Source organism: Coturnix japonica, chromosome 1, assembly GCF_054131305.1.
Source record: "Coturnix japonica strain WE chromosome 1, WE-NBRP24, whole genome shotgun sequence".
NCBI classification, from domain to species: Eukaryota; Metazoa; Chordata; class Aves; order Galliformes; family Phasianidae; genus Coturnix; species Coturnix japonica.
In genome coordinates, this window is record NC_140663.1 from 155981148 (window position 1) to 156002485 (window position 21338).

The window sequence follows — 21338 nt, forward strand, 5'->3', positions numbered from 1 at the left end:
GTAATCCTCTAGAAGGATCTCATTCTAAGAAAAGACTAAAGTGGCTTACTAAAAACTGGATATGTTGGTCCTCAAGTATTTCAATGAGCTAAAGTTACAGCAAATTTAATACAAATTAAGCCACTCAATTTCAGTTGGACAGGGATTTCATGTATAGCCTGTTAGTGTTTAACCGACACAGGGATAGCTTTAATAAATATACTGTCCTTAGTGGAAGTCTGTCTTCTGTTAAATAATAATAATAAAAGAATACATTTTAAACTGGTAATGGGTAGATAGATATGCTATTGTCCTTAGATATACATTTCACAGGAAGTTTTCAATTAAAGAATAAAGCAAAAAAATCAAGTTGTAGTTTGGTACCTGCCCATCTGTCCCAATGGTGCCTCCACAATCTGTGAGGAGCTCGGACATGTCATAGTAGCTAACAAACTCCCATAAACAGGCTTCCAGATTCAGATTTCGGTAGAATCGTAAGGTATTGAGACCTCTGATTGCTGGGCTGTATTGGTAGGGAATGGTCTCTCCAATCACATCTGAATTTTTGGTAGCATCAGTCAAGAAACCATGGTGGGTCTTCACTTCTGTGTAATCCAGCAGGTTGGAGCATTTATGGTTTCCAACTCTGGTTCCATCGGGGCTAAGTGTCAGCTCAAAATTGGAGAGCTCCCTTGTAGAAATAACAGGCAGCATGCCTAAAAAATTAAAATAATTATATCTCTGTCACTAAATTTCAGTGCTCTGAGTTGCTTAACTTAGCAAAAAATTTTCAAACACCAAGTATATTGTGATGTGCTTCTGTACTTGGAACTTACAGTAATGAACATACTTTAGAGTTCAGAGAATGATGATACATTGTGCATGTCTTTTTACTATGAAATGCTAGCTATTTCTAAATCTGCAACATATTTTTCAATTGGAATTTTTGTTAAGTCTTCAGAAGCATGTAGCAATTAAATTGCTTCACATGTTTTTAAATAAATATTAATTATTCCTTGTTGTAACTATTCACTCAGAGGAATTTTATTAAGTGTAGGTCTAACCCAATTTATGTCAACTGTGCAATTAACCAGAGAACAGTCTTCACATCAAAGACTGTGAAGCTGTACAGTATCTTATGCATCTTACTGCAAAGCGCATTTGTACATTCATGGCATTCTTCTCTGGTTCCACGTGTTAAAAGACACTATCATTTTGACTGTTTTAAATAACATGACTGATAAAATAGCTCATACAACAGCAAGTTGTACAACTTTTCTAGACTCCACAGCTGCTTTTGTCATACCATCGATATGTGGCATCGTGACTGTCAGTTTAATGAGATTGGCATAAGCTGGATCTTCTGGTCCTGTATAGCGCAGCTTGGCAGAGAATGGTTCTGCTCCAACTACTCCTGACACACGAGGCTGACAAAGACCTAATGGAAAAAAGACAAAGTAACTTTACTCTATGTCCAGAAGAAATAATCTACGCTTTTCTTTGCATTAATTTTAGACACGCTTCTTTTCCCATTGGATATGCTGCCAAAACAAGGAGGATTTTTTGAAATGCCAAGTAAATGCTATAGAGAACATTTATCAGAGGTTTGAATGGGGATCTATGCAAAAGAACAGTCACGTAGAAATCATAACTTTATCAATTGAATCACATTTCCAGAACCTGGTGATGACTGCGCCTATACATTTTCAGTTGAATATTCCAACTTGCAAAATAAGCGTCAGGTACCCTACTTCCTTACAGATGACCTCAGATGCCTTAATTCCCTTCCCCTTAAACACATACAGAGTTTTATGGAGGATACTTATCAGTATTCAGCTGCTTTCGGCACTGGATTGGGGTGTGGACCTATATATGACTTAATAGGACTCTATAAGCCACTTGTCCCATTAGAGAATAGTGTCATAACTAATTTTAGTTGGAAATGTTCTTCAGGAACACCATGCTCAAAATGGAGCCAGTTTTATAATCAGATCAGGGCCTTTTTCTGTTGATTCTATGTTTTTCCAAGGCTGAAGAATCTGTAAGTTACTTTGTCAGCCCATTCCAGGCTTATTTCAGCCTGTTCTAGAATTAGCAGGTTAGGTTTTCATTTGTATGGTCTGAGATAAGTGCAACCTCCAGTAACATTGTTCAGCACAGAAATGCTTGCATCCTAGTCACAGAGTGGGTCCACTGAGAAAGAAACCATCAGAAGTGGATAATCTGAACATTCCCTTTAGCACATTTTGTTATTTGCCCATTTATGAGGGGTTACAAAAAAAAACACCCAAAAACAACAACAAAAAAAAGGAGGCAGGGCTCACCTCCTGGATCATTTATTGGTTCTTGTGGACTTCATTTTGCTCAATAGCTCTAAGCTGGAAACAGCAGGCTTGAGGACACAAGATTTCTCTTCTGCAAAACAATAATTTATTCTTTCTCCAATGCAAGTAAGATGTGCTAAAGAGGCTAGATCTATTTATTTATTTATTTATTAACTCCACAATCTGACTGACCTTTGAGAATTTGGTCTATTCACTGGAGGTCAAACGCTTCTGAAGCTGCAAATAGGATTTTTGCAGGTTGCTTAGATAGCATATAACAGCTATCCACTATCTGTGTTGTATATGATTATCATAACTGATGACTTCCACATCTCAAGACAGTTAAGGTACTGGAAATAATATATTCGTGCCAATTCAGTGCTGGTCCTGGGCTAATTAGCCCTGCTAATTTGTCAAGTGTAATTCAAGTAATTCAATATAAGTCTAACATAATCAGACTGTTTTATATAACCAAACTAGCTCATCCAACAGAAGGTTGTCTGTCTTTAAAAAGTACTACACTGCATCTTGTAGACAATACCCTCAGACAAAGTCCTTTTTAGTCCTTTTTAAGATTCCTGACAGTGCAATCAGAAGTTACTTTAGCCTGCAGTCACAATGTGAAATAAAGAAAATAGTTAAAGTAGAAATTTCATTTATTAAGCTGCCTAAAGCTCTCACTTTGCAGGAAACAAAGGGTTTTAACTAAAATATTTAGATGGAAAGGTCAAGGAAATTAAAATGATACTGCAAACGAACAATCACATAATTATCTACTGTAAGATCTCACAAAAAACAGAAGACTTGACGCAGCAGCAAAAACAGCAGAGATCATGCAAAAAATACAATAATTTGTAATTCAGCTTGATGGCTGGAAATTACTCATTCGACAGATTATACAGTAAAAGAAATTATGTGTGAATATAATAAATAATTTTTTATAATAAATTATAAAAAATAAGTGTGAAAATGCCTTATAATGTCATTTGATTTTGAAGGAATTTTGTAATAGGTGATAACTTACCTTCTGATGTGCTTATAGTTACAATTGGGCTCATAAGTTCAAGACCCTCATTCCCATCTGAATTGACAGCACGAGCTGCACACTGGACACGAGAGCCAGCTTGAAAGTAAATGGAGTCAAGTGTGATCATCTTGGATGAAGTGAAGAAGGTATCAAAGTCAACCTCCTTCATGGGGCTAGTAACGCCGTCAGGACCAGTGGGTGCACTCACAAGCCATCGATATTGTGTCAGAGTATTATTGATGTTTTCACTAGCACATATTGAACCAGTCTTATCGAAGTCTTCATATTTAGGATTGCAAGCCTGCAGAATAAGGCAGATGTGTAACTATTTATTTGCTTTATGGCAAAGGAAATTTAATTTTTCAATAGTCGCAAACTCAGCAGAACAGATAATTCCAGTGAGGAACAATTAACTTGTTTTGGCTGTGATGCTTTTATTGCCATTAGGATGGATTAAAAGGAAGATATAACTACGCTTAAATGAAATTAAAACTTGAATTTTAAATTATAGTTGAGGGGTTAAAACACAGCTAAGGAAGCTCAAACTACACTTCTACCTGCTACTTTAACTTGGATATCATACTCTGACCTAATTCTGCAAATTTCAAGATTTCTTTTGGTTTTGTTCTTAGGAAAACCATTCAGCTCATGACCTTTGTGTAATGAATGGTGTGAGAAACTGAAGATGCAGAAGGACTTCCTCAACGCAAAAGAAAACTCCAAAACACAGCAGTCATTTGTCATTCTGTGACACTCATTAAAAACAATGAGTCACTGGTTATCTCCAGTGATTTTAACACAATGAAATGTAGAAAATAGTAAGTTGATATAATCACAGACATTGAACAAAATTGTTCTTAGTATCAAACTTGTTTTTAGTGATGACCAAGTGTTTATTGTTCTCCTGAAAATTCATTTGCTATCCAGATAAATTATATTAGCACTTAGGACTGTCCTAGCTTAAATTCATGTGTGACTCACAACAATATGATTAACAATGATTGATTGTCTATAATTCTACTGCTCCTTTGAACAAAATCCATATACTGGTGTTGTTCCATCTTTCCACAGAGATACTCACTGTAATACAGATGACAGGATAGCCAGCTACAGGACTGGTTCTGTCTTTGGCTCTAGAAGTATCATCATATATCAAAAGAGATGCAACTTGAGGGACAGAAGGAAAGGTGACATCTGCCATGCTGTTCATTTCTTCAATGTAAACAATGGCCTTGGCTGTCTGATAACGAAAAAGGTAAAAAAGTTCTCTGTGAAGTTTTAAACAAATGAAGAAATTCAAGCTAGACCTTGATTGAGAATATATATAGATTTTGAAACACTTTCTCAGGGTAAGCTGTAAGACCTCAGCTGTATGAGCTACTGAAAAAAATTTGAGGCACTGGAAAGTATATTGCAGACTATCAAACTGAAAGTTATTATTATTATTCCATTTTCTGAACACTGCAGATAGCAGACCCTGGACAATATGCAGAATCAAAACAAAATACCATTTATATTTAAAGTATGCATAATATAACGCTAAATAAAAATGAACATAGCTTTGACAGCAGAACATCTATTTCACCTGGCTGTTCTTATTACAGTATAGGGTATACATTTTATTACCATCCAGTGTTTCCAAGATCTTTAGTGATGATTCAGAAAAGGATGCATCTGGAAATGTGTCTTGAAAATTTGTTTTACATGGACTGTCCTTGTTTCTAGAACCGCATGAACATGGCAACAAACTGTTTGGTGTATGTGCTACAGTGTCAGATGGGATTGCATTTGTCCTTTAAGAATACAAGCAAAGATGGCTTGCACAAACTTCTAGAGAAGAATAAAGCTGTGAAATCAAAAAGTAAGAAGATCTTTTTAGAGATTTTGCTGTTGAGGTCTTGGAATTGTTTTGTTACCTGTATTTCAGCAACCATGTTCTCATCAGGTTTCAGGTGAACAGTGAAGGCTTCTCTCATCTCCCTAACTCCATCAAAGAGAACTTCAATTTCCACAAAGTGCTGTGTTTCACCCTCCTTAAATTCAATTTCTAAAAACACAACAAGACAGAAGAAGTACGTGCATTTCAAGAGAAGTGATCTTTCCATAGGCTTGAGAGAAGCTTATCAGTGTAGAACAGAACAGAACGGAATGGAATAGAATAGAATAGAATAGAATAGAATAGAATAGAATAGAATAGAATAGAATAGAATAACAGCTTTGTTAGAGATCATCATGTCCAACTGCCTGACCACTGCAGGTTTAAATAAAAGTTAAAGCATATTAATGAGGACATTATACAAATTCCTCTTGAATACTGACAGGTGTGGGTCACCAAACACCCTAGTAGGAAGCCTGTCCCAATGTTTGACCACCTTCACAGTAAAGAAAAGTTTCCTAATGCTCAGTCTGATCCTCCCATGGCACAGCTTTTTACCATTCCCACACGTCTTGCCAGGAGTTACTAGGGAGCAGAGCTCAGCACCTCCTTCTGCTTCCCTTTCTTAGAAAGATGCAGAGAGAAATGAGGTCACCTCTTGGCCTCCTCTTCACCCAAGAATCCTCAGCCTTACCTCATAGGATATACTTCTGGATCTGATATCTTAACATCCTTTTCATATTGTGGAGTCCAGAATTGCACACAATATTCAAGGTGAGGATGCACTAATTCAAAATATAGTGGGAGACTCAATTATTTTTACTAGATGGCTATGGTGTGTTTAATGCATCACAAAATGTGGTTTGCCTTCATGATTGCAAGGGCACACTGGTGGCTCATATTGAGCCCGTGTTTATAAATACCTGAAGGGAAGATGCAACGAGTCAGGCTCATTTCAGCAGTGCCCAGTGCCAGGACTGGAGGTCATGGGCACAAAATGGGGCACAGGAGGTTCTTCACAGGAGCCCTTCTGTACTGTGCAGTGATGGAGCACTGGCACAGGCTGCCCAGAGGCTGTGGGGTCTCCTCCTTGGGGATCTTCCAGAGCCACCTGGACGTGGCCCTGGACACCCTGCTCTGGGTGTCCCTGATGGGTCAGGGACTGGGCCAGATGGCTGCAGAGAACCCTTCTAACATAAAACATTCTGTGATTCCATGATTTCTACAAGCTTTTTTATTTGAAGGATCTAAGTATTGAAGTACTGATGGCACAGAAATTACCAACAGAAATTGAAGACTAGAGGAAAATAAAAGCCTCACAGAAAGTGACATTCTAATTAGTATACTGAAACACAACCCTACTCTAAAGGGACAAACACAATAAACAGCAGAGGATGAAAGCAGAAATAAGGCATAGATGATAAGGATTGAAAGGGAGAGACCAGTGAAGCAAAACTGGAAGTCATAAAGTAGCACTTTCTGCATCATTGTTAGCTGACGTGAAAAATTCCTGTGGCTTTCAGGAGGAATGAGCAAGACTGAAATACAGGATACAAAGTGGCTGGAGTTAGTAACATCCAGTGTGATAATTTTTTAATTGTTAACATTTTTCTATTCAAATATCACTAGTGAGAAACGCCTCGCCTTCAGTGGAATTTGAAGATGTTGCAGTGTTGTTGCTGATGTTCAGAAATAAGTCCCATCTTGCAGCTGACCTGGACACCAAAATAGTTTTTCCCAAACCATGAAAACACTCCAGAATGGAAAGCTGAGTGTTAAGACACAGATTAATATCATGTATTATCATTAACTATAGAAGACAGAAAATACATGGTGCTATTAGTTGTTCAACAAACCATGTGGGTGGGCTACTAATAGAAAGAAGCTTATCAGCTATGAAATTTCTCATTCCGTTTCACAGCTTCTCTCCTCATTCATCACTAGAAAGGAGCAGTGGGCAGTGAATTGCAGAGATATAGAAAGAAATTTTAAATATTATGAAAGTAGAACAAAAAAATAGAAAAGTATATTAATTCCTAGATAGAGCAATAAACCATTAACTTATTGAGTTGCTTGAGAAACAACTTCACAATCTATGATTAAATGCTGTGCAGAGTAATGGTAATACAACAAATGATGACACTCAAACATTTTTCCCAATTATTCAAGCTATAGATATCTTCAAAAGAGCCAAAATTATTTTGTAAATGTCTTTACAGATGCCTGGAATTTCAGCTGAATTTGATTTTTGTGTACCACATTGGATTATGTCCATATTGAATCCAAACAGCAAAAGCTATGAATGGGTGTGGTTGTACAGAGTATTCTATTAATGAAATTATTAAGTTGTTCAAATATTATACTACAATGTTAATAATAATTAATTATAATGCATAACAATAATCCCACAGATCATAGGATGTGATAAACATCTGACTAACTTTACCTTCTGATATAGGGTGATAGTCCTCTCCAGAAATAGCAGATCCATCCTTTGTATGAACTCTCACAACAGAGACCTTGGATGTGTCCCCCAGACGAATCACTGGGATTTTTACAACTGCTGCTTGTCTTGTGTCCTTTGGTTCACTCACACTAAATTTGGTCTCACCAAATTTAATAATAGCCTCTGTAATTATAGGAAAAATACATTTAGAGCACACTTGTGCACATTAGCTTGCAAAAGCTAATAATAATAAAAAAATAATTTCTTACTGTCTGCATCATCTCGAATCTTTATCAGGGTCTCATTTTGTTCACCAATAGAGGCACCGAAGGATGAATCACTTCTTGGAGAGCCAAGAACCAGACGTAATTCTTCATCTTCTTCATGAAAAGTGTCATCCATAAGCACAAGAGGGCAAGGCTTCTCAGTCTCACCTGCAATCATTCTGAAGGTAATATCATGCAGATCTTAGGTGCTCTCTGCTCTTTGACAACACTTTTCTTCAGACTGAAGGAACAGGATACTTCTGGCCAAGACACTATCTTGGTAACATACAATTTAGTGAGCAATAACAGTGAATGCAGGATGAGTACTTGTTACAACTGTTTTAATGGAATCTTCTGTTTTGGGATTTCTCTTAGACAAGTTTATGTTTGTATACCCACTTTACATGTATTTTTCCTTTTGTTTTATCTTTATATTTCTTTTCAGTGAATTCACCCACAATGTGTATTTCAGAATCAAATACTTGCACAATAAAACTGTAAAACAGAAACTACAGAAACTGTCAGGAATACTAAAGGTTATTTTATTCTAGAGTTCTTGGATTTCAAGAACTGGAAGCTTATTTTAAGATACTCCTCAATTGTGTGCATCTTCATGTACATTATTCTATTCTAATGTCTTTAAAATTCCCATTGGTTTCAGATCTCCTTAAAAATTTCCTGGAGCAGAGCAGTCTTTTTGGTATTAGTTTACAAGAAGAAATTTAAAACTAAAATTAAACAAAACAAAACAAAACGTAGTAGACTAAAGACTTCTAAAATAGGATCAAGAGCTTACCAGGAAGGAATGTGATGATGGAACTATCAGTATTAGGACGTTCTTCAAAGTCCATCATTACCTGAGCTGAACCTTGCCTTGTATAACATCGCACAGTTGATGTGTATTGGATATCTCCACTCCTGTATATCATGGCAGAAATCTGTCCGTCGTTTTCATTGACTACATATACAGGTTCTTTAAATTGCATCTTAGGCACTGTACAGAAATATAAAAAGCATGTGTAAAGTATTATTGCAGAAATTCAGATCTTTGCTCCCCTAATTCAAATTTTGTTGTGTTACATCACATTAGGTATATAACATATGCAGCTACACAGCAACTGACATAACAAAGTGTCTGCAGCTGAAAGATGTAGGTTCACTGGCTTGGTATGATCCAAAAGGACATGTGCTGTCCGTGTATTGCAGTCATCTACCTCTTGTAAAAATGTGAAAGAGATTAACTCACAATCAGAGACTGAGTCATTGATGAAGATGGTAGCTTTGCTGGGTTCTCCAAGGGCAGCATTCATAGGCATTCTTAGCACAAGCTCAAACTTCTCAGTTCCTTCTAACACTGGTTGTCCAAGGTCATCCAGAATTACCACACGAAATGTCTGCATACTGACTCCAGGGGCAAAATCCAAATTACGACTGATACCTACATAGTCTACTCCAGCTACCAGTGGAGAAGGGATTAAAATAAATAAATAGATAGTATTACATGTAATTAAAAATAAAAAATATCCAACATATATAACACTAAACAGATAATTTTAGTTAAATCTATTCTTCCTTTAAAAGGAATTTCAATTTATTTTGTCAAATGTTGTCAGAGGAGACCTTATTGCTCTCTTCCAGTATGTGAAAGGTGAGAGTGGGGCAGGTCTTTTCTATCTGGCAACATCTGGCAACAGGATGAGCGAAAATGGCCTCAAGTTGCACCAAGGTAAATTTAGGTCAGACATTAGGAAACACTTCTATACAGAAAGGATAGTTAAACACTGGAATAGGCTCCCCAGGGAGGTGGTTGAGTCACCGTCCCTGGATGTGCTTAAGAGCTGTTTGGATGTGGTGCTCAGAGATATGATTTAGCAGAGGGTTGTTAGAGTTAGGGTACTATGGTTAGGCTGTGTTTGGACTTGATGATCTTTGAGGTTTTTTCCAACCTGAGTAATTCTATGATTCTATTATTCTGTGGTCATCAGATGGACATAGAGTCCTTGTTGCTGTACCCAGACCTAGGCCTCTCAACTGAGGCACTAGGGTATGAAGCAATCATATATTCTGTTTAGACTACAAATTTCATTCTTCATGAGAAATAATATGGTGAGTGCTCAGATTCCCCACATGACTCAATTAAGCATCAAGTTTTACACAGTTTTATCTGACTAGAAATTAGTTGAAAAGATGAACTCTACTGTCCAGTTATGCTAAGGATAAGAAACTATGGAAGATAACTGTTCTTTTTATGAAGTCTGTATTTGGCTGTCTCAAATATCAGTTTGAAAAAATACTAACGTACACTCAAATTTGATTCTGCAAATGAAGATTCTACCAAAGCACCACTGGACCACACAGCTGTAGCAATCCTCCTACAAAATGGGATTCTAGGTACTTTCTCATTGTCTACAGAAAGAGTAAGGGCGGAAATTGTGCATGCTAGCAGGGTTTATAAGCCTGTGTCTGATGTTGAGACAATAATCAACTGCCTTTGTGGGACAATGTTTTATACAAATATTTAAAGGGTTTCTCTCAGTTCTGGACCTTAAAGTTGCTCCTATTCCAGTTAGTTTGAGAGCAAATTCTGTAAGTGTTTATTTTGCTCTAGAAGAAAGAAAGATTTGCTAAGATATGTACATTTCATCTTATTTGTAAGACCAAATGTAGTAGCATTTGTTGTTGAGATGTATTATGAAACAAGACTAAAACAGTAACTTACCTTCTGCGGTTCTTGATTCAGATTTGCGAGACCTCACTGTAACAGAGGCAGCTTTAGACAGATCAGTTCCTGTCCTCCAAACACGTACCTCAACATAGCCGGCACTCTCATCAACACAGTATTCATCATTTCCAAAGTAGAATGCTGGTTCTGGTGAAAGAGTAATCATACCCGTCAGTATATACCTTATGCTGAAGGTAATGAGAGAGCCTAAGATCCATGTTAGACAATGGAAATATCTTCACTCTATTAAATAATTGAAATAAAGTATTTGTTTTAAGCTTAAGACTTTTTCTTAGGAATTTTTAGCTTAATTTCAAGTATTTGGCCATTTTTGGGACAGCAATTGTTACACCAGCACTGTTCTTTCTTCCTTGTCTCCTAAGTTTCCAATTTTGTGTGTTGGTAGATGCAAAAACAAATATGTTATCTCATTAAACTTGCTTGAGCTGAGTCCTGTGCACAAGCCAGAAAATTCCTTGCATTTTTCACTTTGGTGCAAACAGACAAAGGTGAATACAGATAATGAAAGATTAATAAGAATGTTCTCACAGATTTCTGTAGTCGAAACTAGACTGGAACAAGATATATAACTGGAACTACTTTGCAAATGTTTTCCATCTAACCAAAGGGGCAGATACTTAATTTTTAGTTTGCTCGTATCTAACATTTAAAACAAAATCAATCTTACTTCATGTAGTCTGGAATGTGAATAGTCTTTTATCTTACTGTTTAAGTCACAGAGTTTATAAGAAAGAAGAGCAAAAAGCAAAGGAGATTAAGCTTTATCCCACTTAACATATTTTTTATCTTCACTTTTTCCTCCCTTCTTCAACTTTTCTACCCATAACAATTTTAGAAAGTAAACAGGAATGAAAACATAGACCAGCTACATCCTACATGTAACTCCCCTTTGCTATCCTTACATTCCTATTCAAAAATACAGAAGTAAGCACACAACTACTGCCTCAGTTTTCCTCTTCCCATTGCACAGCAGAAATTACACCTACTTTCCCCAGTGTTTTATGTTGTTTAGTAGCAATTTGTTATAAACATTAATGTTACGATACCGCAAACATGCTGGTAAATGCCATATAACATAAGGCCTACTAAATTTGAGTTAACAAATATCATAGCAGTCTAACCATGACACAGTGGCATTATGAATTCTTCCCTTTCATCAACATAAAAGAGAAATTCAAAGCAAGTGACTGGAAAATCTACGGTCCTAAGGAGCAAAAGTACAGGTTGCCCAAAGGAGTAGACTCAAAGCGTTTTTAATGATAAGGGGAAATTAGGCCTAACATTTCTGTGACTCAGTCAATTTTCACTATTATAATATACTGAAGTATTTATGATTTCCACTATAGAATCAGCATCTTCTAATTGAGGAACCTGCTTCTGACTACAGCTAAGCTCATTAAAACAAAATATTGTGAACGTATTTTCTGAGGAAGGTTTTGGAGACACCTGTAGGATAATCAGAGGAAAAAAATAATCGAAGATCTTACAAAATGCTTGAGGACAATCTGACTGACTGTATAGCATATAGTAAAGAGTTCCTTTGTTAAAAACTGCTTATTTCTTTTTATAGAAAACCAAACAGCGTAGGATAGAATTTTAATTGAAACTAACAATAAATGATATAAAGCCATTACTCAGTTATCAATAAGATAAACCTTCATCTGAGAAGGCAGCAGTTCTTAAGTCTTCTGGAATTGTGCATAATAGTTAAATCAGAAGTTTTGGAGAAAAGAATCTTCTTCTCTCAAGATTTTTATTTTTCCCCTGTATTTCACAACTAAAAAAATAAATGATTAAAAACCAACCAAACAAATCCCTTAATATTTCACATCAGTGAAAACAAATGCAGCTGCCTCTCTTCTGGGTAAACTAGACATAGGTTGCAACAAATTGATGGAACCTTATGTATTTACTGAATGACAGCGCAGACTCACAGACTAGCTTCAGCATTATCAAGGTCATCAGCCTTTGCAGGATGAAAGACAAACTGAGCAAATGTCTGGCTTTGGCAGAAAAGTCTTTCAGGTCCACTTCAAAATTTTTATTCACCATGATGTGTATTTAACTGTGTGTATATATTCAAAGACAGACACATACATCAATATTAAGTTATTTGCCTACAGAGATTAGGTTGTCAGTGGTTGCATTTATATTTGGGACTGAGAAGCTTTCATCTGAAATAATTTGAATACTCAGTTGAATACAATATGGTTTTTGGAAATTCTTCTATGTAGGTCATTCTGAAAGTAATGCCTCTTATTTATTTCCATGGAAACTACAACAGACACAAAAAGCACAATAATTCTATTTGATAGAGAAAATTATCTGCTATAAAGCACTATTTTTCAACATAGTGACCATCATTATCTGATTCACACAGATGAGCTGACTGAGACGCTCTTAATTTTGTGGTGTGACAGCGGTGAATGGCCACCCAGAATGTGGCTTGTCTTTCACCTTTCTGTTGTCACTGCTGAAACCCACCACATTCTGCCTTATATCATTATTATTTTTTATTATAGTTTTCTACTTACAGGGCTATTTCAGACCTACATGGATCTTCTAAAATTCTCAAGATGGACAAATACTAATTCATCTTCTAGAGATTTAAAAATACAGAAAAGCTACTAAGATCAAATAGTGATGAATATACTAATAGAAAAAAAAAAAAAAGAAAAAAGAAAAAATATCTATGCCTAATATCTGTGTTTTCTTAAACAAGTATTTTCAAAGATTAGCATGTTTTTCCAAGCTTAATCTCATTCTTGTAATCCTCTTGATTGTATACTGATGTCCGGGTAGTTCTGGAATTGATCTGGCTTCAACTCCATCTCATTTTAAGCACTTAAGTGAGAGCCTGCTTGCTCTCAGTTTTCAAAGACAAAGTCAGGCAATTCCAAAAGGTCTGCCAGCATAACAAGGAGGAAAAGTGGAATGGATTACCCACCACAGTGATTAAATCTGAAATTTTGAAGCACTCCCTTCTATTCATTGATGATGTATGGAGCTTAGATCATCTACTTCAAAATTTCGAAGACAAAAACATTTTTGTTTATTTTAATGTTACCCTAATGTTTGTTTTAGCTGAACAAGAATCCTCATACACTATTTGTTCATGCAGTCACAGTCAAAAATAAAAATGCCTAAATGCAAAATTAGCTAGCCTTGTATTCCTGAGCATGTCTTTCACACTTTTTGAGGCATGTATTTTCAATGAATGACACATTCTGTATGGTTACTCATCCTAGGAAACAGATCCTTACAAGTGTTTTGTAAGCTCATTTCCTGTAAACTTTGTTAGTAGCTCCCCAGAGGAATAGCAAAGCCAAGCTACTAACAGGGGAACCATTGTCTTGCTCAGGTCATGGCTGTAAAACACTCTGCTCAATGACTGTGGGCTCACTTACAGCAGACCTTTAATCCAGTAATCACTCTGGAGAGAGACTACTGCAAATTTAATGGTTCCTCTTTCAGAAATAAGAGGACTTTCAAAAAGAGGTTTTTGTTCAGACCCATGATTTCACTGGCATGAAGTTACAATGATCAGAAAGAAAGGGTAGGTGCTTTAGTTCCTGTTTTCTTGGCACAAAAGTGAAATCTTTGTCTTGCCTTTGTATTTATACAGTCAGGAATGTATATCAACTACAGCAGAAGGCAGTAATCTAACAGGAAAACAAACATGCTTCTCATGTGTTAGAAATAGGTCTGTACTTCAACATTTATCTGAAACATGTATAGAATATATATCCAAACACACATCAGAATATAATAAATATATCAGAAATGAACACATATCAGAAAATCAATGAAACAATGAAAATATTTGTTTTTAAGGAAGTTTTTGTTCTTAAAATGATATCCTTACAAACTACTTTACAGAAACATAGCAGAAGAGAATGTATGCAAGGTGTTACAATCAGTTTTGGGTCGCTGGCACAAAAATTAAGGATAGGCTTAATGATAACACGATTTTCAGTGATTAATATTTTCAGTGATATATATACACATATATACACATTCTCAGAAGGAGATAAATAATTGCACATACCATCAGGATATCATCTACAAATGCTGATATCTGGAATGTGACGGTATTGACTACAGTAACAATCTGATGTTAACAAGGAGTTTTTCAACTGTCTGAACCTCTCACAAAGCATGAAAACAATTCAGATTCTTCAAAATGTTCTATTTGTAAAATGAATTGGATTATTTTTTTAAGAGGCATAGCAAATGATATTACTAACAAATTCGGAAGAAAATATTGCAACAGATAGGAAGATAAATGAGGAGGCTTGGCAGCAGTATTTAGACATACCACACACAAGGTACATCACAAGTTGGCCAAGCATGAAGTAGTTCACATTCTGTGATTTGTACATGAGATATCAAATGAGAATTCATACAATCAAAAATGGAAGGAGAAGCTGAGCAGCATATTTGGACTTATGTTACATTGAGCTATAATATGTGGCCATTTCTAAGTATGTTTTTCATATTTTAATATTTAGTTCACTTTTGGAGCTTTAGAAAAAGCAGTGTGTAGAATGGGTCTGAGTTTAGTAAATATATTTGCAAAACCAGAAGTTTTACGATAAGAATATTTTGAATTTTGTTCTCTCAAAGCATGTTCACACACCTACACTCATATCAAGAAACCACAAAATTGCATTAACTCATTCCGTGAATACTTTATAGTATCTTGTAATATCATCCACCTAAATAACCTTATGATTTATCTTAGAAAGAAATAACATTTTTCACATAAATTATAATAATACATGTTTAAGCTAATTGTTAAAGAACCTGCAGTGGTATGGGCTTAAAGATATGCTGCTCCAGCAGCTGAGTCCTCTGTCCTAAAGGAGCCACAAGAAATTTATGCGACGAACTACTGCCTGGAGATCCTATGTTATTATCCCTACCTATCACAGGAGCCTAGGTTCTGAGGTTAGACAGTATACCAACTTGTTAAGGAGCTAAGTGAAGATTAAAGTAATTCAGCATCTGTAGTTCATATATGTATAATGAATGCATGAATGCATACATACACATATAATAAACTGCCAGCAATAGATGATGCTTGAAATGTATCATAAATGTGGCTAGTTCCCTCTTTAAGATGTCCTGCTGTGAGACATAAGATTTATTTATTTCTGTGATAGACAACAAACAAAGACTTTCCAAAACTTTTAAGGCTGTCATTATAAATTGAACACCTTTTAGCTGATAATAAGAAACTATATGTAAAGAAAACTGGGAGTATAATGTGTCATAAATTGGCTGACTTACGCTATTTCTCCTGGTTTGCTGCCAATTTGGCCATTTGCCACAGACTAAGGAAGGAGGAGGCTTCACACAGATTTTACTTAATGAGAGGACAAAAGGAAGTAAAAGCTGCACTGAAGTGCCAGAAGCATTAAACCCATGGGTACAACTTGTGGCTATTTCATTGGGTCCTGTTTGTTGCTTAGGAGAAGAGGACAAACCCCTCCTCATCACAAGCTTAAAATTTTCATGCAATACAGAAAAAAAGTAAGGGAGAGTCCAAATCAGTGAGCCGGCAATCAAAACATTTGAATAGGAAAGTTTTTGTCTACAAGTTTTGCTGCAGGGATTGAGGAATCTTTGTGGCCCTGTGCTGGACTCTGTCTGGGAGATCCCTACAGTTCTGTGATTCTGTAATGGATTCCCTTGGGAATTTTTCAAGGTTTGGTCTCTTTATCCAAGCAACAAACAGGACTCAAGGAAATGGTTGCAAGTTGTACCAGAAGAGGTTTAGACTAGACATAAGAAGGAACTTTTTCTCTCAGAGAGTGTTCAGGCACTAGAATGGCTGCCCAGGGAGGTGGTGGAGTCGCCATCCCTGGCAGTGTTCAAGAAGCATCTGGATGAGGAGCTACAAGATATGGTTTAGTGGTCTGCTGTAGCTACAGTAATGCGAGGACGTTTAAAGTAGATTATCTTGTAGGTCCTTTCCAACCTTGTGATTCTCTAATTCTATGAATAGGATATTAAATTTTGAAGGGAGGGTATAGATGGCTAACATCATATGATGTTTCTGCCCACCCAGAAGTGGCTGACTTACATAGATCCTTCCCTTCAATGTTTTTTTTCTCAGTGTTTCATGGTTACTAAAATCTCTGACTCCTAAAGAACTGCTTTTTGGTTTTTACTTTTTTAAATTGTAGCAACACAAGATTTCCATGGACAACTGACTACGTTGCGTATTCCATTAACTTAATCTTTTAACATAATTTTCTTTGTCTCCATCTTAAAAGCCTATGAGGAAAAGCCTCTTCCAACAACAAAAAAAAAAAAAAAAAAAAAGACTCAACAGCAGCAATGTCACCTTTCTTAATATATAATTACACTTGCACATGTTCTACATACTTCAAGGCTGGATAATTAGCTAATTAATGAACTACTAGAGATATTAGCTATTCTTCCATTATTTTAGTATCTGCTATCTACAAGTTGTGATCCTAATGCAATCACTAAAATTATTAACAAAAGAAAAATCAAATTGCCATATAGAAATCTATAGAAGAAAACTATTTGTTACAACAGTGAAATAAGATAAACATGAAATTTCTATTTCAGACTGTATTTGATAAGTGATCTGTTACTTTACATGAAGTATTACTTCCAACTTGTGTTCATGTCATTTGATTACTTACATGGACCACAGAGAAAACAAAGTCTCCTTTGTTACAGGATTACATATGAGAAGGTTCAGATAGGCTGAGTATTTATGATGCAATTAGAAGGGTATTAACTTCCTGCCTGAGCAATTCTGTGATGATTCTATGATTTGGCATCATGCTTTCAGAGAGTACAATATATACCTGGTAATCCCTCACATCAGGCTTCAGAAAATATGACATCTTCACATTTGATGATACATGGCTAAAACATCTCCCCGGTATTCCTTTCACAGGATTTACAGTTGAGATTGTACTGTTCAAACTGCATGCACAAATGACACGGGCAATTGTTGCAGGGAGCTTTTTTGCTACTCCTAGAGAGCTGCCACACCAAAGCTGGGGACATGCAAGGAGAGACTTAAGGCTGTAACAATATTTACACAGGTTTTCCACAGCAGCTCATGAATCAGTAGAGTGCTGTTTCTGTTCCTCCTCAGTCACAGACCTCTAATTCACAATGAATGTCTCTTTCAAAGAAACACATTAAGACTACTGACCACTCAAACAACAAAGGACATTACCCTGTTTGCACTTCTTTCCTGAGGGGATTTCAAAAGCAGCACAATTGTCTTTTGATTATTTACTTTTTTAGAAAGACATACAATGTATACATAGAGATTCTAGGCAGAATATAAATTAAGGGTATTAAGAGGAAGAATACTGCAACTGGTGTGTGGCTTCTAGTTCATTACTAATCTTGCCCGTTAGAGCATAATCATCAGTGAGCCTGATGAGTTGGTGGATGCAGCCTCAGAATTGCACATATAGAGGTGCTCATGCTGTGTGATATTTTGGACCACACCTGTTACTACGACAAAGAGAAAAGGACATTTTTTTCTCAGTTTGTACATGCGATCTTCTCAAACCATAAAATACCAATTCAAAATATTAAAAAAACCACCCTAAGTCTCTGACACTTTTTCCAGATCTCCTAATTGAAGCATATTTTTAACTGTGGAAAAAGTGTGAAAATCCAACTTCTACATGCTGATATGACTGGAAATCTACTTATAGTTTCTGTCCTGCACTGGGAATTTAACTTTATCACATTATGTCTTACCATCATCCTTGTCAGGTACAATGGTAATTCGAGTGCTTGCAAATTCTGTACCAATTCTTCCACCCATGGGCATGCTCAGCAAAACGTCAAAGGTCTCAGCCTCTTCATACAAGGAATCATCTATGATCACTACTCGACATGTTTTTTCTCGTTCATCTTTGTCAAAACGCAGAACGCTGTTGTGATCCTCAGGCCTGGATATGTAGTCAGAGTAAGAAAGTACAGAGGTTGGGGCAGTACCGGTTGCTGTTCCTGTGGCATAGAAGGAAAAAAGTCAGTACACATACCCTGGTTATTATGATCCCCTCACAGAGGCTGAACTTTATTTTCATTGCATTTTAATTTCTGTTTAATTTTAGGTGATCGGATGGGCAGAAATCTATAAGTAGGCTGTATTTTTGAGGTCCCTGGACAAACTACTATTACCATAGGCATATTAACCCTCATATTCATTTTCAGTTTTCCAGGCAGAAGGAATACTACCATGAGTACTGTTCATCTATCGTAAGACAAAGACTTAAATGTGAATGTGTAAGGGCTAGAAATTAACCCCTTTACTCATTTAGTGTAATCAGTGTACTAATTATGTTATAAAAATGATATCAGTGTACCAGAAATTAATTATAACCAGATACAATTTAATGTAAACAAATGAAGTCCTACACTCTGTTGGTTTAATTAATAAGAGGTTGGTAGGTAGAAGAAAGAGAAGGTCATCAGCTGAACAATATTATTTTATACTCTTTTTTTCAGGACAGAAGCAAGGGCTATTATGGACTACAGCAGTGCTTTCAGTTCTCACCACTTTCAAATATTAGGGACCTCAGCTAAAGATCTTGAGAAAAGGTAAAAATAGATCCTTTTACCCTCCTAACAAGAGGCAGAAGATTAGAACATAATTACATTTCAGCTAAATTCATTAAGACTCTAAGACAAATTGTAAAGATGAATAGAATACATTTCTAGTTGAATCTGAAGATGAAAAACTCCCTAACAATTTCCTTATTCAACAGATGGACCAATTTTTTTCACTTTCTTTTCCATTTTTGGGGTTTTGTTTGTTATATGTTGTAGATTCTGTTACCTTGTTGTGTGTAACAGATAACCATCAGTTCCTGGCTCACATCTCCACTTCTTCTGACCGGAATAAACAACTCACCAACATCTTCTTCAATAGTATACGTAGACTGAGGAATAAAGACAGTTGATTCTGCAGAGGACAGACATATTTATTCATGTAGATATTTGGCTTCAGAAATAAAATAGCTAGAAGCATTCTGGCATATTTGTAAGTGCAAAAAATATCAATGTTAATAGTATGATATTTTATTGTAATAAAAAGAGAAACAGCTAAAGATTTAAGAAAACAGGCTGGAAAATCTATGATACCTAAAAAGTAAACAAAATGCAATAAAAAGCTCATTATAACATATTACAGGAATGGAGATAGCACATAATGTATGCACAGGACTGGAGATAAAAGGAGTTAAGAGACAGTCAAATCTTTGTAAAGAACTAAAGCTAAGGGTCTGGGGAAAGGTGGGTCACAAGGTGACTTCAAGAATAACTGAAGCTGCTGATGACACTCCTTTGATTTCATCTTCATTATACACTTAAAGTGATACAGGACAATCCCCTACTGGATGCCCATATTTGTCTCCAGAAATATTATAAGGGAAGGTAAGCTTTGCAATCTACTGCTACTCCTAGCATTTGCCTTCCATTTTTCAAATTGGCAATATGAGCATTATGTCAGTAAGATGTTCTTACCATCTCCTGGATCAATAATCTCCACTGTGGATACAGAGGGAAATTCCAGAACTGCCATGACTGGCTCAGATAGAACAATTTGAAAGGACTCAGAACGTTCATGTTCACCATCACTCAAGATCCGTACTCGCCATGTAGCTGAGGTTTGGCCAGGATTAAACTGCACCTGCTTCTGGGCTTTCCCTCTGAAGTCTTTATCTTTCTTGGCAGTACCATCTCTGGTGCTAATACCTGCCAAAAACAAAAACTCAAGTCATTAAAAACATCCCTTGTATTTTTCCCTCTTTATATCATCTTTAAAAATATGAAAAATACACTTATTTTCACAACTAGAGTAGCAGAGCTGCTCAAGACAATTCATGTTGTTGCTCAATAAATGTACTTATGTCACACACAGAAGTGAAAGTACCTCAGTTAATATTATGAAGGGAAGCTTATACAGAATTAGCCAATCCAACACTAAGTACTAGAAAACCTAAATACTCTGAGCACACTATCAAGTCTCCATTTCTCAGTAATTCACCAATGGATGTCCAAAACAGACCAATACATTTTCCTTTTAGACCTTAACCTTCTTCTCTTCTGTTACAGAATATCTAAATAACACGTTGCCTAATCATCCCCCCCAGATATTTGTTTCTCTAAAAAAAATATAAAAACACACCTGGAAAGTCCAACCTTCATGTGGAATGCTGAAGAAAACAGACACAAAAGGGTAAAATAGGGGGACAATGATGACAGAAGATGTAAAATATGAGCCACTGTGGTCATTTTCACTATAGTAAGCACTTTTAAAAATCATTATCTTCTTTTTTTGGTGTTACAGCAGTCATTAAACTCAAGCTTTTCAATTCAGGTCAAGTTGAAATAGTAAAGTCACAGGATAAAATTCAGGACAGCTATCACCACCAAGACAGCCTCCAGATCCACAGCACTTAGAAATGGCTTTTCATTGATTTCTCTCCCACTTTAAGGTTGTCTGACAGGCCCTCAGCCTTTAGAACTATCTCTAGCTCATGTACTTGGCCACTGTTCCAACTCTACAGTACCATTCAAATCTTAAAGTTTTTCCTCAGGTTCTTAGAAAACATTTAAAACTTTACCCTTCTCTGTCTATTTCTTCAAATCGAATTGCTTTAT

The 21338-nt window shown here is 36.2% G+C and overlaps 1 protein-coding gene across 2 annotated transcripts in view; it reads right to left on the reverse strand.

Annotated features, from left to right (window-relative positions):
* The window catches only part of FREM2 (FRAS1 related extracellular matrix 2), a 107927-nt gene that overhangs the window by 21958 nt on the left and 64631 nt on the right, over positions 1–21338 (reverse strand). Inside the window, exons 4-17 of one of the 2 annotated variants that reach the window (XR_014948724.1) lie at positions 20199–20429; positions 19513–19638; positions 18429–18680; positions 10638–10787; positions 9165–9374; positions 8715–8912; positions 7922–8086; positions 7653–7835; positions 5247–5377; positions 4412–4570; positions 3328–3631; positions 2304–2394; positions 1286–1417; positions 364–695 (exon numbers count right to left, since the gene is read on the reverse strand). Coding sequence is in view for 1 of the 2 variants with exons in the window: in XM_015851908.2 (XP_015707394.2) it covers positions 364–695; positions 1286–1417; positions 3328–3631; positions 4412–4570; positions 5247–5377; positions 7653–7835; positions 7922–8086; positions 8715–8912; positions 9165–9374; positions 10638–10787; positions 18429–18680; positions 19513–19638; positions 20199–20429 (2573 nt within the window). In the remaining variant the exon portion in view is untranslated. The remainder of the gene's footprint in view (positions 1–363; positions 696–1285; positions 1418–2303; positions 2395–3327; positions 3632–4411; positions 4571–5246; positions 5378–7652; positions 7836–7921; positions 8087–8714; positions 8913–9164; positions 9375–10637; positions 10788–18428; positions 18681–19512; positions 19639–20198; positions 20430–21338) is intronic. The other variant, XM_015851908.2, reaches the window with a different exon arrangement.